Raw genomic sequence first — 17174 nt, forward strand, 5'->3', positions numbered from 1 at the left:
GTGAGATTAGCTAATTCTGTTGACAATTCTCTGCAGAGCTCTCTTGATGTCCCTGTTCCTCAGGCTGTAGATGAAGGGGTTCAACATAGGGGTGACCAGGGTGTACATCAGTGAGGCCACAGCACTCTTTCGGGAAGAGGTGGAGAAGGATGCACTGAGATACACACCTAAACCTGATCCATAAAATAAGCAAACAACCAACAGGTGAGAGCCACAGGTGGAGAAGGCTTTGTACTTCCCATCTGGGGATGGGACTCTCAGAATGGAGGACACGATTTTATAGTAAGAGAAGAGGATCCCTGAGATAGGGAAAAACCCAAATACGATACCAATAAGATACATGACTATGTCATGGTTGAAGGTGTCATCACATGTAAGATTGAGTAGCTGAGAAGGGTCACAAAAGAAATTAGAAATTTCAACTGCCTTGAAGCAGGTAACTGGTAATAATATCAAGTTGTGCAGCAGGGATTCCAAAAGGCTGCCGAAAAAAGACACTGAAACCAAGAAGCCACAGCGGTGGGGGTTCATGATGACCTGGTAATGCAGTGGGTGACAGATGGCAACAAACCTGTCATAGGCCATCACGGTCAGAATCAAATCATCCATGCACCCAAAGATAATAAAGAGAGACATCTGCGTCAGGCAGCCCACATAGGAGATGACTGTGCTGTGAGTGTGGATGTCCACAATCATCTTGGGAACCGTGGTGGAGGTGAAACCCATGTCAGCCAAGGACAGGTTGCAGAGGAAGAAGTACATGGGGGTGTGCAGGTGGGTGTCAGAAATGATGAGCAGGATGATGAGCAGGTTCCCAAGCACTGTGACCAGGTACACGGACAGGAACAGCACTAACAGGAGGGACTGCAGTTCTGGATCCTCTGAGAAGCCCACGAGATGGAATTCTGGGACACACGTCCAATTTTGTGTTTCAACAGAGCCTGTGCTCCTTCTGGAAAAAGAGATAGGGATGGGAAAAGGAGACATGGGCACACAGTGCTTGCTTACAGTTTTTTTGTCTATAGTTTTAATTCAGCTAGTCAAGGGTATAACATAAGGGCAAGTCGAAGGTCCATAGAATAAATAAAATTAAAAGAACTATTGTTGGAGCAACCAAAAAATGTTATGAAACCTAGAACACTAGACCTACCAAGTCCATGAATACAGTCAAATGCATCCTAGACATGTAATAAAAAATAATCAATGCCCTTTTGCCTTCAAAGGTAATACTCTAAATAAGGTATATTTAACTGCTTCTTAATTACCCTTATTTTAACAATGGTAGAAATTCCATTGACTTAAGTGTGCTCTAAATGCTAGGACTGTATTATGTCAATGCTAACTTAATGTTGATCGTTCATGATAGGAAAATACTGTTGTGTGTTAGTTATCTTTCAGAGGTTTCGTCATTCTCAGGTTTTCTAGTTTTCCCTTCTGTATCTCCTTTTTGTTTGATAGGGAGATGCACAGACAGGGAAGGAGGGAGGGAGAGAGAGAGAGAGTGAGAGACCATTGATTCACTCCCAAATGCCTACAGTGTCTTTGGATGGACTACTGCAGAAGCCTGGAGCTGGAACTTGATCCAGGTCTCTTACATGGGTAGCAGTCACCCAAGTACTTGAGTCATCACCACTGCCTCCCACAGTCTGGGAGGAAGCCGAGTCATGAATGATAGCCTGAAATCAAACTCAGACACTCCTAAGTAGGAGGGGGGATCTTAACCATGTTGTGTGCCCACTCCTGTCTGTCTTCTTTGTGATCCATAACTTCTATCCTGGTCATTGGTGGGGGTCAAATTTTGATAAATGTGGTTTAATTAAGTGCACATAATCATACAAAAGCAATGACCACAAATGTAACTTTAGTGTTTTCTACACCTGTCAGGGATCAGAAATAAGGATTTTTACAAGAAAATGTCTGAATTTTCAAAAGTTTGAACAGGTAATTTTTGTATTTGCCTCAAGATCTCAGTAAATTATCTTGTATTTGAGAGGTGTACCTTATTTAAATATTTTCAAAATGTTCCTTTTTTCATAGCAACCTAGTAATGCTGCTTTACAATTTTATGATCATAAACCCTCTTATTTGCAGTTGAAGTGTTTGCTATCAGGGAGAACACAAAGTCAACTTTGAGTTCCAATCTTCCTATGCCTAAAGAAAATATTGTAGTATTAACCTTCCCTTATCCATGGGTTGTAATTCTCTATCTGCCCTAAGACAACTGTAGTTCATTATTTTAGCAAAATATGCTAGGATTGAACTGAGAAAAAATGCAAAACAAATTCCAGGAAATAATGCAAGCATACTTGTGCAGATTCCTAATCCATGAAATGGATGCTTGCCCTATAAGACTGTTGCAAGGAAATTCTTAATTCTTTTTATCTTTCTTGATTCATTTTTTTCATATTTGAAACAGAGGTATCTTCCATCTACTGGTTCACTCCTCAAATGCCCACAAGAGCTCAAGCTGAGGCTGGAGCCCAGAATTCCATCCAGATCTCCTATGTGATGTCAAAAACCTGAGTAACTGGGCCATCACCTGCTGTCTGTCATGCATATTAGTGGAAAGCTTGGTCAGAAGAAGAGCAACTGGGACTCGAACCAAGTACTCCTCTATGGGATGTGAATTTCCCAAGCTGAGGCTCAACCAACTGCACCACAATGCATGCTCCTTCATGTCAGTATTAGTTTGTGCATCTCTAAGTAGATTTCTTTAAAACTCACCTGAAAAGTACATGAATGTATCTAGTATACACACCTACTGCCCCCGAAGCAGATTAGGGTGCACTAAAGTTCGGTTTTCAGCCCCTCTGGGATGTACATTCACTTCAAACATTTCATCTGCTTCACATCTTTAACTGGGAGGGGGGACATTATCTAATTAGTACATGCATTATTATGACAAGCTTTTGAAATCTTTGTCCCTCTCTTCATATCACACAAGTGAGGACTTCTGGTTGAATAGCAAAATTGGATGCACGTGTATTTTTGTCCAACACCTGTTTGCTATCCCAATAAAAACAATCAAATATATCTTTGATATACCAAATATATACTGCCTATATATTTGATATACCATCTATATATCAACTATATATTTGATGTATCATCAAATATTTCTTTGGGTAATATTTAATAGTAATCCTTCCCTAATCACATGAAATTTCAAGTTATGTGGGAATGTTATTTCTACTTGGCATAATATTATTTCTGCTTGCTGTATGGAGGAAGTAAGGAAATCAGCATCATTCACCTACAATACATGCCAACATGTGTGTAAATCTCTCCACCTCCCCATGATTGTATTGTCCACTGGACATAGGAAGAATAACACCCATATCTGTGACAGGGTATCATCTAGGGGAATGAGAGCTTAAGCATGTGGTCATCGTGATTTTTCAAAATACAGACTCTGTAATCGGAGAAACAGCAAATTGTTGATAAATGATGCTGGCAAAGGGTACCCTAGAACATGCCTCAGCTCGGAAACAAGGATTGCCTGCCCCCTTCTCTCTGTGCATTTGTGCTAGATGTGAAACACAGCTCTGCCTTGATTTTTGAATACTCAGGAACAAAGATTTTGCTGTAGATTCCATTAAGTGCCATTACAGGATCCATGTGTCCTTCACAGAGATGCAAACACGTGCTATTCTATGGTCTAGTTCTGTGGGACTTTCCTGAAAGGGATCTTCAAGAAAGCACCAGTGTGTTAAAGCCACACTGCTGACGGCCAGGTATTGCGAGCCATGGGATGGTCTACTGAACGTGTAACAGAGATCTTCATTGCTGATGCCTCCACTCTGCCAAGTCAGGTACAGCTTCAGGGGAATCAGAAATGAAAGGGAGTGCATCATTCTTCTCAAAAATACATGTTCACAGCCATAGTGAAGCTTCAAAGTCTTTTTAGACAAAAAATGTGTATATTTTACAAAAAAATCTGTAAAAAATGATAATGTATGGAAAATAATGTGTTATGAAAAAAATCTATGTGTGGATTTCAAAAGCAGTAATTCATACTTTTCATTCCATTTTTCCATGAATATTCTGAAGTCCTCTCATTGGAGGACAAGAGCTTTGTCAGCTCTATGGATGAGGTCCCAACTCAAATGACAATGCTGACTCTCAGAGATGCCAACAACTTGGAGTGGAGCAGATAGGATTCAACACTACATTGTCAGCATATGAAACTGATGTATTCAACTTCTTCATTATCTCCCCCTGCTCAGAAAGACTTAAGCAAAGCTCCAGTGATCTAAACTACAGGAAACTCTGAGGACTGTTGGTAATCTCTTTCCAGTTCTGCAGTCAGAAATGGAAACCAACACCCCATTTTATGTCTCTCATTGAGAAGACAGGAGTGATTACAAGAGTGGTGAGGAAGGAGGCAGAAGTGAAAGCCAGGTGTGGGCTCAGGAGACCCAACTCCTCTGAGTTATTGTGTTCTGGGCTCCTGTGATCTTAGCCTTTGACTTAAGCCACACTTCACCCATGACTGCCCACAATCGACAGAGAAGCCCATGGAAGGAGCACGGTGGACAGAAAGTGAAACTGCTGCTGGGGTCACCAGAGGGGTAGGGTGGCCATGTGCCCTGTGTCTGATTCAGATGTGGTTTCAGGGGCCATGCTTTGGTGTATTGACTAAAGCTGCAGCCTGCAGACCTGGCATCCCATACAGGCAACAGTTCAAGTCCTGGCTGTTTCACTTCCAATCCATTTCCCTGCTAATGCACCTGGGAAAGCAACATAATATGATCCAAATCCTTGGGCTCCTGCACATACAAGGGAAACCTGGATGGAGTTCCTGGCTTCAGCCTGGCACAGCCCCAGCTGTTATGGCCATCTCAGGAGTGAAGCAATGGATGGAAGACCTTTCTCACTCTCTGCCTCTCCCTCTCTGTAACTTTCAAATAAAATAATTCTTTTTTTAAAGATGGGGACTCAATTCATTGTACCTAATAACCAGATAAAAGTCCCAAAAATTGCTGAGCTCCTCTATGCAACAAAACTTGGGAGATTGTACAGATGTAATGAAACAGCCTACTTGCAACAGAGTTCAGAGCCTGGCACTTAGGAAGCCCTAAGTAAACGCCCACCATGTTATGCTCTCTGGTATCCTCATCATCACCTTTATGATCATGTTTCTGTGTGTTCAGGGAACAGTTTAGAGATGCATTTGCTGCTGTCATAAAGAGGATTCCAAAGAGGAAAGACTTAATACAGGAGGAAAGCCAAACTCGGAATGAGATATCTGGGACTCCTATAAGAATCAAGAACATAGACTTCACAATCATCTGGACTGAAGCTTTGCTTATTGGTTCCCTCCCCTAAGTCTATCCCTACTCTCACTTTTCTTCTGATGAGGAGAAAACAATGTTCCTAAGAGTCCAACCTCCTTCCCTGCTATCCCTCAGCACTTACTGAGCTGCGCTGGGTCTCAACTGAGGCATGACCATGGGTGATGGCTCTGCTGCTCCTCTTCTGCCTGGAGTGCAATGGAGGGAGCCTCAGGCTCTGTATTGAGGACTGGAAGGAGACAGACTTTGACTGGAGGCTCCTGGTGCAGATTCTCACAATCGGAGTGCAAGCACTTCATTTCCACTGGCAGGGTCAAGGTATGAATGTGCTGGCTCATTATTAGGACCTTGGATGCTCAATGCACAGAGCTCCCAATTAGCCAGCCAGTCCATGTTAACCTAGTCCCTAAGGACTTGCTGATATTAATGGAAGAGGAATATGAGAAAAGTAAGTGTGCCTGGAACCTGTTCACAAGTAAGCTCACCTGTGCTCTTGAGTGCTGACATGCAAGTTGCAAGATCTTTACATAAAACTCAGACTTCTGTTTTCAATTTCACAACTGAGTATGTGGTGTTTTTTTTTTTTTTTTGTCTGCCAACCCATTTTATTCATCATGAAACCTCAGGAGAATTGTATGTTGTATACCAATAATCAGATATTCTTTTCACTTTCTCGGTTAGCATTAGTCTCTGAATAGAGCTTCCTATTTCATTTTCTAAGCCTTTGCTTGGGTTTGTATTTTATGTCTTGGGAACTGATGTGCTTTTTACTAATTTGAAATAGTCTTCATGCCTAGGTTGTGACTCTTACTGAATTATACTCAAGATTACAAAACTATTGATAATTACATATTTCTTTGTCCTTATACTTCAATACTTCAGAAGCAGTAGGTGAAAAAGCATACTTCAAAAAGTTTGCAGAAAAATTTAATTAACTGATAAGCTGATAATATGTATTTTGTGAACTTATGAAAGATCCTATATATGTACAAAAGCATCTCCAGCTTGTGTATTGTCATATAGTAGATAGCAGTAGTGTGAAGGCAAAGCAGATTTCTGACTTAGACTTCTCGAATTCCCCCCCCCCCCACTGATGAACCAAGACTGTAAACTTCAGGTAGACACTTTTCATTTTGGGGCTGGTCAATCTAGTTATCTCAACCATCCTACTGGTCAGGTGTAGGAGGAAAAATGCCTTGTGGGTCATCTGTATCCCATAGAACACACTGGGCTGAGCTCTCTTGCTATGGGGCATGACTGGGGAGTGAGGGCCCATTGCCACATCCTTCCTAGTGAGCAATAAAAAACTGAGGCTCTCTCCTTAGGACTGTTGGGAAGACAAACAGCCCTGGGCCTCCTAATGTGGATGACTCTGGGAGTAATTGACAAAAGCACATTTTTTACTGCATTAGTATCAAGAGATTTTAAAAATTAACTCTCCACTTGTGTTTAAATGTGGAGGGACAAAGACAGACAAAGGGAGAGTTCTTCTAGTCAGCAGGTCACTCCCCATAAACCCACAGAACTTGGCCAGGCAAAAGCCAGGAGCTAAGAACTCAACCCATGTCTCCCACACAAGAGGCGGGAATGCAATTGCCTGAGCTAAAATCTGCTGCCTCTCAACAAGCACTTTAATGGGAAGAGGGAACTGACAGAGGAGCCAAGAGTCAAATTCAGGTTCTTCGGTACGGGATGTGGGCATCCCAAGGGGAATCCCAACTGCTCAAATGCCTGCCCTTGGCACCAGCATTCTGTAAGGCTGAAGACACAGGCTGATCTGTCCTCCTGTGTGGTCCTGAACACTCTGAGATGTACATTGCTTTTGGTGTTGGTCTGTGAGAACCACAGACTGTGACTAATCTCTCTCTCCACCATATCAGACAACCTAGCAAACCATCATGCTCTCAGCCAAATTGTCCTGCAGGAGAGCATTCAGAAAGGCAGATTCTCTCTGCCTTGTGTATTTGTTCCTATTCCACCATACTTCTCCATGGGGGATCCATGGTCATCTAGTCCAAAGAAGTGACCCTGCTTTCTCTTCTTCCAGCAGAATCTCTCCAGTGCCATCACAACCAGGGGCAGCCATTCTGGGTCCAAATGCACCAGATATTCCCAGCAGCTTCTGATGTTTGCTTATCACTTAAAAGCTCATTTTACTTCCAATTGTACTTAGATTTTTGTCAGAATTTTATTTAAGGTCTACAACTTTCATGTATTTGCTATATACAGATTCAAGAACATAGTGATACTTCCCACCCTAGCCTCCTTCCTGCCCACACTCCCACCTTTCTTCCTCTTCCCTCTCCTATTCCCATTCTTGCTTTTTACAAAGATCTATTTTCAATTAACATTATACTCATAAGATTTACTCTACACTCTGTAAAGAGTTCAGCAAATAGTATAAAGAAAAAAAAAATACTATTCCTCAAAAGCTGAGACAAGGGCGGCTCAAAATCATTGCATCTCAAAGTGTCAGTTTCACTCCTATAGATTACCTTTTAGAGGCTCTATTAGTTAACACAGATCAGGGAGAACATGTGGTACTTGTCTTTTTGGGACTGACTCATTTCAATAAGTATAATGGTTTCTAGTTATATCCGTTTTGTTGCAAATAACAGGAATTTGGTATTTTTTAACCACTGTGTTGTATTTCATAGTGTATATACACAATAATTTCCTTATTGAGTCTTGTGATGATGGACATCTGGGTTGATTCCATCTTTAGCTGTTGTGAATTGAGCTGCAATGAACATGAGGGTACAGATAATTCTTTCATATGCTTATATTTCTTTTGGTTTGTTTAAATTCCCAGGAGTGGAATGACTAGATCATATGGTAGGTCTATATTCAGATTTCTGAGGTATCTCCATACTGTCTTCCACAGTGGCTGTACCAGTTGACATTCCTACCAGCAGTGGACCAGCATACCTTTTTACCCACATCCTCACCATCGTTTGTTGCTTGTTGATTTCTATATGAAAGCCAATCTACCTGGGGTGAGATGGCACCTCATTGTGGTTTTTGATTTTCATTTCCCTGATAGCTAGTGATCCTGAACATTCTTTGAAGCATCTGCTGGCCATTTGAATTTCCTCTTTTGAAAAATGCCAGTCTAGGGGCCGGCACTGTGGCACAGTACATTAACCCTCTGCTTGCAGTGCCGGCATCCCAAATGGGCAGTGGTTCTGGTCCTGGCTGCTCCTCTTCCAATCCAGCTTTCTGCTATGGCCTGGGAAAGCAGTAGAAGGTGGCCCTTGTCCTTGGGCCCCTACACTCACATGGGAGACCTGGAAGAAGCTCCTGGCTTCTGGCTTCAGATCGGTGCAGCTCTGGCCATTGTGGCCATTTAGAGAGTGAACCAATGGACCTAAGACCTTTCTGTCTCTCCCTCTCACTGTCTGTAACTCTACCTGTCAAATAAAGAAATAAAAAATCTTAGACTGGCATTTTTCTTGTTTTTTTTTTTAAGTTCTCTGCCCATTTCTTAACTGGATGTTTTTTTTGTTATTGTTGAGTCTCTTGAGTTCTTTAAAAATTCTGGATACTAATCTTTTATCTGTTGCATAGTTGCAAAGAATGTCTCCCATTCTGTAAGTTGTCTCTTCATGTCACTGAGCTTTTATATTGCAGGGGAGAATTAGTCTATTTTTTCTGTGATTCCCTGTGCTTCTTGTGTCTTTTCCAAGAAGTCTTTGCCTATGCCAATGTCACACAGAGTTTCCCCAGTGATCTGTAGTAATTTAATGGTATCAGGTCATAGATTTATGTGTTTGATCTATTTTGAGTGGATCTTTGTGTAAGTGTCTAGATTTTGTGTAAGGGTCTAGTTTCATAATTCTGCATGTGGAAATCCAGTTTACCCAGGACCATTGTTCAAGAGACTGTCCTTGCTCCAGGGGTTGATTTTAGTTCCTTCATCAAAGATGTTGCTTGTAGATGCATGGATGATGTCTTGAGTGTCTATTCTGTTCCACTGGTATACACATCTATTTTTTTTCCAGTACCAGGTAGTTTTGATAGTTACTGCCCTGTAGTGTGTCTTGAAATCTGGTATTGTGATGCTTTCAATTTGTGTGTGTCTTAAAATGTTCCTTTAGCTATTCAGGGTCTCTTTTGTTTCCGTGTGAATTTTAGCATCATTTTTTCTAGTTCTGAAAAGAATGTCCTTGATATTTTGATTGGTATTGCATTGAATCTGTAAATTGCTTTTGGTAGTATGCACAATTTGATCATATTGATTCTTCCAGTTCATGAACATGGAAGTTTTTCCATTTTTTATCTCCTCTTCCATTTCTTTCTTGAAAATTTTGTAATTTCTATCATAGAGGTTTTGACCTCCTTGTTTAAATTTATTCCAAGGTATTTAATTTTTCTTGTACCTATTATAAATGAGATTGATTTTAGAAGTTCTGTCTCAGCCATGACATTGTCTTCATATATAAAGGCTATTGATTTTTGTGTGTTTATTTATTTATTTATTAAAGGTTTATTTATTTATTTGAAAGTCAGAGTCACACAGAGAGAGGAAAGGCAGAGAGAGATAGAGGTCTTCCATCCGCTGGTTCACTCCCCAAATGGCTGCAACAGTCAGAGCTCTGCCGATCCCAAGCCAGGACCCAGGAGCTTTCTCCAGGTCTCCCACAAGGGTGCAGGGGCCCAAGGACCTGGGCCATCCTCTACTGATTTCCCAGGCCATAGCAGAGAGCTGGATCAGAAGTGGAGCAGCCAGGTCTGAAGCCAGTGCCCAGATGGTCAGCGGGCACTTTACGCCAGGGTGTTAATCCTGTGCACCACAGTGCTGGCCCCTGTGTGTTAATTTAATATCCTGCCACTTTAAAGCTCTTTTATGAATTACAACAGTCTGTTATTGAGTCCTTGGTTCCCCTATATATAGAATCATGTCATCTGCACATAGGGATAGTTTGGCTTCTTCCTTCCCAATTGATATCCTTTTGATTTCTTTTTCTTGGCTAATGGCTCTGGTTGAAACTTTATTGAATAGCAATAGTAAGAATGGGCATCCTTATCTGTTTCCAGATCTTAGTTGGAATGCTTCCAACTTTTCCCCATTCACTAAGATATTGGCTGCGGATTTGTCATATATTGCCTTGATTCTGTTGAGGAGTGTTCCATCCATACACAATTTGCTTAAGGTTTTCATCAGGAAAGGATGTTGTATTTTATCAAATGCTATCTCTGCAGCTATTGAGATCACCATATGGCTTTTGTTCTTCAGTTTGTTAAAGTGAAATATATCACACTTATTCATTTGTGAATATTGAACCACCCCTGCATACCAGGGATAAATCCCACTTGATCTGGATGAAAGATCTTTCTGATGTGTTGTTGGATTCAATTAGTTAGTATTTTGTTGATATGGATCTATAATTCTTTGTATCTTTTTCTGGTTTAAGAATTAAGATGATGTTGGCCTCATAGAAGAAGTCTGGGAAGATTCCCTCCCTTTCAACTGCTTTGAATATCTTGAATAGATTTGGGATTAGTTCTTCATTAAATACCTGATAGAATTCAGCAGTGCAGCCATCTGGTCCTGGGCTTTTATTTATTGGGAGGGTTTTATGGTATACCACAAGCAGGCCAGTATATTTATTGTGGGAGATCCACAGAAAGGAGAGAGAGAGTGCAAGTGTACCAGTTTGAAGAGATAATGACCGAAATTGGAAGCTTCCCAAATATCAAGAGAGAAGTAGAAATATACATTTAAGGAAGCTCCATGAACTCCAATTATAACACATTCAACACAAATTAAAATTAAACTGTAAAAATCGCAAAGAGGGCCAGCGCCGCGGCTCACTAGGCTAATCCTCCGCCTAGCGGCACCAGCACACCAGGTTCTAGTCCCGGTTGGGGCACCGGATTCTGTCCCAGTTGCCCCTCTTCCAGGCCAGCTCTCTGCTGTGGCCAGGGAGTGCAGTGGAGGATGGCCCAGGTGCTTGGGACCTGCACCCCATGGGAGACCAGGAAAAGCACCTGGCTCCTGGCTCCTGCCATCGGATCAGCACAGTGCGCTGGCCGCAGTGCGCCGGCCACGGCGGCCATTGGAGGGTGAACCAACAGCAAAGGAAGACCTTTCTCTCTGTCTCTCTCTCTCACTGTCCACTCTGCCTGTCAAAAAAAAATCGCGAAGAGAATCATGGAAACAGCAAGGGAAACATGACATCACAGAAATTCAAGATGCTAATGAACTGGAGGCAAGATTTCAGCTTAAATCCTGGGTGCTTGGAAATTATCATACTCAAGCACACATCAGTTCAAGACATCAGAACCTCTGGTAGTGAAATTCAGGCATCAGAACTTTTAAAGCTCCTTAGAGGGTTTCATAAAAAGGAGCAGTGATATGCATTCTCACAGATAACCATACCAAATAAGTTAGAAGGATACATATGGAAATGTGCTTGGAAAGTTCATACAAATTATGGAAAAGATATCAATTTTCAATAACAAAAAGGAAAAGTGTATTTTATTTTTCTAGGATAGCTGATGGTCCATAATGAGCTACAGAAGACTCCCTAGGTACAATATGAGTCAGGTATGCAAGGGTAAAGATATAGTGCTTCCATGAAGAAAGAGAAAAACAGGAAATCTCAGTTACAAGATAAGATGAATGAAAGCCATGAGAACCTCACGTGTGATGTGATGAGCCAGGTGAGATTTTAGGGTCTGGATGCTGAGTTTTGCCACCTTTCCAATCTGTGCTCTAAATAGCTTGCTGACTGAGAAGTCTCCACATGGCCCTCTTGATGTCCCTGTCCCTCAGGATGTAGATAGAGGGGTTGAGCAGTGGGATGACCACAGTGTACATCACTGAGGCCACAGCACACTTCCTGAAAGAAAGTGAGGCTGCTGAACTGAGATATACCCCAAGGGATGTTCCATAAAATAAACACACAACAGTCACATGAGATCCATGGGTGGAGAAGGCTTTGTAATTCCCACCAGCTGATGGGACTCTCAGAATGGAGGAAATGATTTTGTAGTAAGAATAGAGAATCCCTGAGATAGGGAGAAAACCATATATGATGCCAACAAAATATATGGCTCTGTCATGAGTGAAAGTGTCAGAGCAGGTAAGGATGAGACTCTGGGAAGGTTCACAGAAGAAATTAGAAATGTCATTCGTCTTTGAAGCAGGTAACTTTTAATACCATCACATTCTGCAGCAGGGATTCCAAAAGGCTGGCCACAAAGGACCTGGAAACTACGAAGCCACAGCGGCAGGGGTTCATGATGACCTGTTAATGCAGTGGATGACAGATGGTGACAAACTAGCCATAGACCATCATGGTCAGAAGCAAAGCATCCATGCATCCAAAGATGATAGAGATTCATCTGTGTCAGGCAGCCCACATAGGAGATGGCTGTGCTGTGAGTGTGGATGTCCACAATCATCTTGGGAATCATGGAGTAAGTGAAACCAATATGTGCCAAGGACAGGTTGCAGAGGAAGAAATACATGGGGGTGTGCAGGTGGGAGTCTGAGCTATTGGCCAGGCTGATGAGCAGGTTCCCAAGCACCGTGCTCAGGTATATGGACAGGAACAACACAAAGAAGAGAGGCTGCAAGGCTGGATCTTCTGAGAAGCCCGTGAGATGAAATTCTGATACTTGTGTCATATTTTATGTTTCAAAACAACCTGGAGTCATTTTGGAAAGGAAAATAGGGCTGGTAAAAGGAAACAGATAAACTGGCATCCAGCACTCTATATGTCTACAAGTCAAGTATGTATGGATATAGCATGAGGGTAACTCTAGTGTTCACAGAATAAGTTGAAGGCAAAGAAAAAGGGTTTTCTTGTTGGAATACAGTTGTGAAATTCATGCATTTTTTTCATGTTACAAATTTTCCTTGTAGTTTCTGGGGACACCACTCATATTCACAATTGGTGACCAAATTCTGTCGTCTTTCTCAATGGTGACAAACTCAATCTTCTGAGATCTTTTACGATTCGTTTCTGTGCTACCTCTCTCTATGCAAAAGCTTTCAAGAGTCTCACAAATGTTAGAAAGCCAAGAACATTGGACCTAACAAGTCTATGGTCACAGTCAAATGCAATCTAGTATTTAATAAAAACAGTCTAATTAAAGGAACTTTAAAAACAGTTAAATATGCCTTTTTTAAAATCTAAGACAATGGTACAAATTCCATTCATTCATAATTTTTATAAGTCATCTACAAAGCTGTGACTATATTGTCTGAACTCCAAACTAAGGCTGATTCTTCACAACCAGGAAATGCTGTTGTGTTGTGTGCCTGTTGTCTTCCAGGGATCTACCCATCCCTAACTTTTCTGACTTCCCTCCCTTGTGGATGTGTGTGCTCATTCTAATATTGTTAGCTCCTTTTCTTGAGAGACAGAGATAAGAGAGAGAGAGAAAGAAAGATACAGAGAGAGAGAGAGAGACAGAGAGAGAGAGAGCATGCACTCTCATCCACTGCTTCACTCCACAGATGCCTGAGATGGCTGTGGCTGGAACAAGGTAGAAATTGTGAGTTCTTATTTTTATCTCAATCCAGGTCTCCCATGTGTAGAGACTCAACCATCTGACCACTGCCTGCCAGAATCTGTATTCACAGGAAACAAAAGTCAGGAACCAGGGCCAGTAATCAACCCTAGGTACTGTGCGGGAGGTGGCACCTTAACCACTATGCTATTTACACTCACTCCTTTTTGCCTCTTAGTGCCATTTAATATATAACTCTAGTCCTTGGCGTGGGCGGGCTTCAAATTTTTGTTAAAGTCACTGCCAAATACACATAGTCATGTGAAATTGATGACCGCCATGGGAACAATAATGCATTCTGTACCTGTCAATGATTAGAAACAGTGAACTATTAAGAACCACTTGAATTTTTAAAATTTTCTGCAGGTTTCTTTGTATGCTCCTCTTAGAATCTTAATAAATGCCTATATATTAGAGCTGTTTACTTTAAACATTTCTAAATTTTTTATTATGTGTTATTTAATGCCTGGCAATACTGCTTGGTTGTTTTTCTGATCATAAACTATTTGAGGTGTGTGATATCAGGAAAGGTCCAAAGACAGCTCTGAGTCCCAAACTTCCTATGCATAATTCAAGGATTTTATGTCACCACTTCCTGGTACATGAATTTTTCTAACTTCAGCTGCCTAAAGGCAATGTTACTTTACTATTTTGCTAGGTTATACTGTCATTGAATGGTGAAAAAATGCAAAACAGAGAATTCCAGAAAATAATGTAAAGACACTCAATAGTTACTGCCTCTGTAAAATAGCAATAATAATGATCTCCCTTATAGAGCTGTTGTAAGAAAAAATTCTAAAATCTGTTATAAAATTTCAATTCGTTATTTTATTTGAAAGGCAGAGAGATCTGAAGTAAAAATGATACAGAAAGAGAGACTGATCTTCCATTCTCTGGTTCATTCCCCAAATCCCCACAGCAGCTGAGCTGTGCCAGGCCAAATCCAGGAACAAGGAACCCCAACCATGTCTCCCCAAGTTCTCGGACCATCATCTGCTGCCTCCTAGGCACATTGGCAAGAGGCTGAATTGGAAGAAGAGTAAGCCAAGTCTGGAATTGGGCAAAGCAGCTTAACCTGCTTCACCACAATGCCTGCCCCTCTGAGTCAGTAGTAATTTCTGAATTCCTAAATAGTTTTCTCTAAAACTTATCTACAAAGTGCTTGAAGCACACCTGAGTAGAATTCTACACTTGTTGCCCATGAAATGCACAAGTATACATTGATGTTTGGGTTTAAGTCTCTCTGTGAAGTGCTCATGTCTCCTTCAAACACTTTGATTGCTTCCTGTCCTTACCTGAGAGAGGAACATCATTTCATTTGTCTATTTATTATTCTGACAGTTTTTCAAAAATTCTTCTGTCTCCATATCACACACATGAGAATTGCTATAAGACATGTGCATGAAATAGAATTGTTTTAGTTGCAATATTCAGTACATGGACAATTTTACTATTAATCATTTACATCTGCTGTCCCAATAAAACAATCATTATCAACTACATCCTCTTTTTTTTTTTTTTGACAGGCAGAGTGGACAGTGAGAGACAGAGACAGAGAGAAAGGTCTTCCTTTGCCGTTGGTTCACCCTCCAATGGCCGCCGCGGCCAGCGCGCTGCGGCCAGCGCACCGCGCTGATCCGATGGCAGGAGCCAGGAGCCAGGTGCTTTTCCTGGTCTCCCATGGGGTGCAGGTCCCAAGCACCTGGGCCATCCTCCACTGCACTCCCTGGCCACAGCAGAGGGCTGGCCTGGAAGAGGGGCAACCGGGACAGAATCCGGCGCCCCGACCGGGACTAGAACCCGGTGTGCCGGCGCCGCTAGGCGGAGGATTAGCCTAGTGAGCCGCGGCGCCGGCCAACTACATCCTCTTATTCTCAAGATACACCATTGAATATATATCCCTGGGTTATATCTAGTAATAATTCTCCCATGATTACTCACTGAGATGTTTCATCTTATAGATGGAATAATATTTCTATTTGGCTCCAGCGAAGGCGACACTCCTCTGAGAAGGAAGTTAGTTAGGAAATCAGCATTTCCATCCCAGATCATTCACCCACTATAGGCACAATGTGTGTGAATCTCTGCACCCCTGTGTGCTTGTATTGTCTACTGGATACAGGAAGAAGAACACACATATCTATAACAGGCGTAGCATCTAAGGAAGTTTAGAACCAAAATATTTGGTTGTTGTGAGGTTTTAAAACACAGAATTTGGGGCTGGCACTGTGACAGAGTAGACTAAGCCTCTGCCTGTGGTGCCAACATCCCATGTGGGCACTGGTTCAAGTCCCAGCTGATCCTCTTCTGATTCAGCTCTCTGCTCTGGCCTGGGAAGGCTGTAGAAGATGACCCAAGTGCTTGGGTCCCTGAACCTATATGGGAGACCCAGAGGCAGCCCCTGGCTCCTGGCTTTTTGGATTGGCCCAGCTCCAGCCATTGTGACAGTGAACTAACGGATGGAAGACCTTGCTGTCACTCTCTCTGTGTGTCTATAAGTCCACCTCTCAAATACATAAATAAATCTTTTTTAAGAATAAAATACAGAACTCTGTCATTATGGAGATAGCAAGTTTGTTAGTGTATACCATTGTCCAAGGCACTGGAAGCTACAATGATATCCAAGTCAAAAATGGGTCCCACCCCACACAAAATGTTTGCCCCTTCTCTAGGTTTTTTATTCTATATAAAACAACCTCTGCCTTCATTTTTGAATAACTATAAACAATAGTAATGTTGCAGATGCTACTAACAAGATTATAGGACCCATGTTACTGAGTATGGCCAACTATTGTGAGCCAACTAAAGGTCTATTCGTTATTTAACATTTTTTTGATGCATCCTCTGTGCCAAGCAACAGACTAGCATCTGGGGATTCTGAAATGAAAGACTGCTCTTCTCCAAATACAAAGCAAATAAGTTTGTGAGGGTATGGTTATGGTCTAAAATGCTTTTGGATGAATGCAATTATGAGTTTATTTTAATACAAAAAAGCTTTGGGTATAATTTTTTTCATAATTTGTGAAAATGCGCATTATGAAAAACACATGTGTGAATATCAAAAATATTTAGAGCAAAATAAACTCAAAATTTTCACCCTGTTTTTCCATGAACCTTTTGAAGTCCTCTCACTAAGAACAAGGCCAAATGGTCCTTTTACAGAAATAGGAAAGCATTACATCAGGCCAGAGGGCTTTCTTTGAATGATAAGAAAATTATTCTTTAAAATAGTGATCAATAATATCTAAATTGTTCTTTCTTCTTTGATTCATCATTACATACAGATCCCATAGGGGGCATCTATTATCAGTTAAAAAATTACCCAGTGCAGTCCTATCAATGAGGCATCAACTCAGA

The 17174-nt window shown here is 41.5% G+C and overlaps 1 protein-coding gene and 1 long non-coding RNA gene across 2 annotated transcripts in view; one reads left to right on the top strand and one right to left on the bottom strand.

Moving 5' to 3' along the window:
* The window catches only part of LOC149121543 (uncharacterized), a 110158-nt gene that overhangs the window by 69567 nt on the left and 23417 nt on the right, over nucleotides 1-17174 (top strand). The gene's annotated exons all lie outside the window — the stretch shown is intronic.
* On the bottom strand, nucleotides 7-987 carry LOC138843143 (olfactory receptor 7E24-like). The gene has a single exon (XM_070059335.2). It carries the CDS (start codon nucleotides 985-987, stop codon nucleotides 7-9), a length of 981 nt encoding a protein of 326 aa, XP_069915436.2.

Source organism: Oryctolagus cuniculus, chromosome 16 (genome assembly GCF_051225735.1).
Source record: "Oryctolagus cuniculus isolate XC-2025 breed Fujian yellow rabbit chromosome 16, ASM5122573v1, whole genome shotgun sequence".
Taxonomy (NCBI): domain Eukaryota; kingdom Metazoa; phylum Chordata; class Mammalia; order Lagomorpha; family Leporidae; genus Oryctolagus; species Oryctolagus cuniculus.

Excerpts from the sequence above, each read along its gene's own strand:
- LOC138843143 (XM_070059335.2), bottom strand. The coding sequence starts at position 987 with ATGTCTCCTTTTCCCATCCCTATCTCTTTTTCCAGAAGGAGCACAGGC.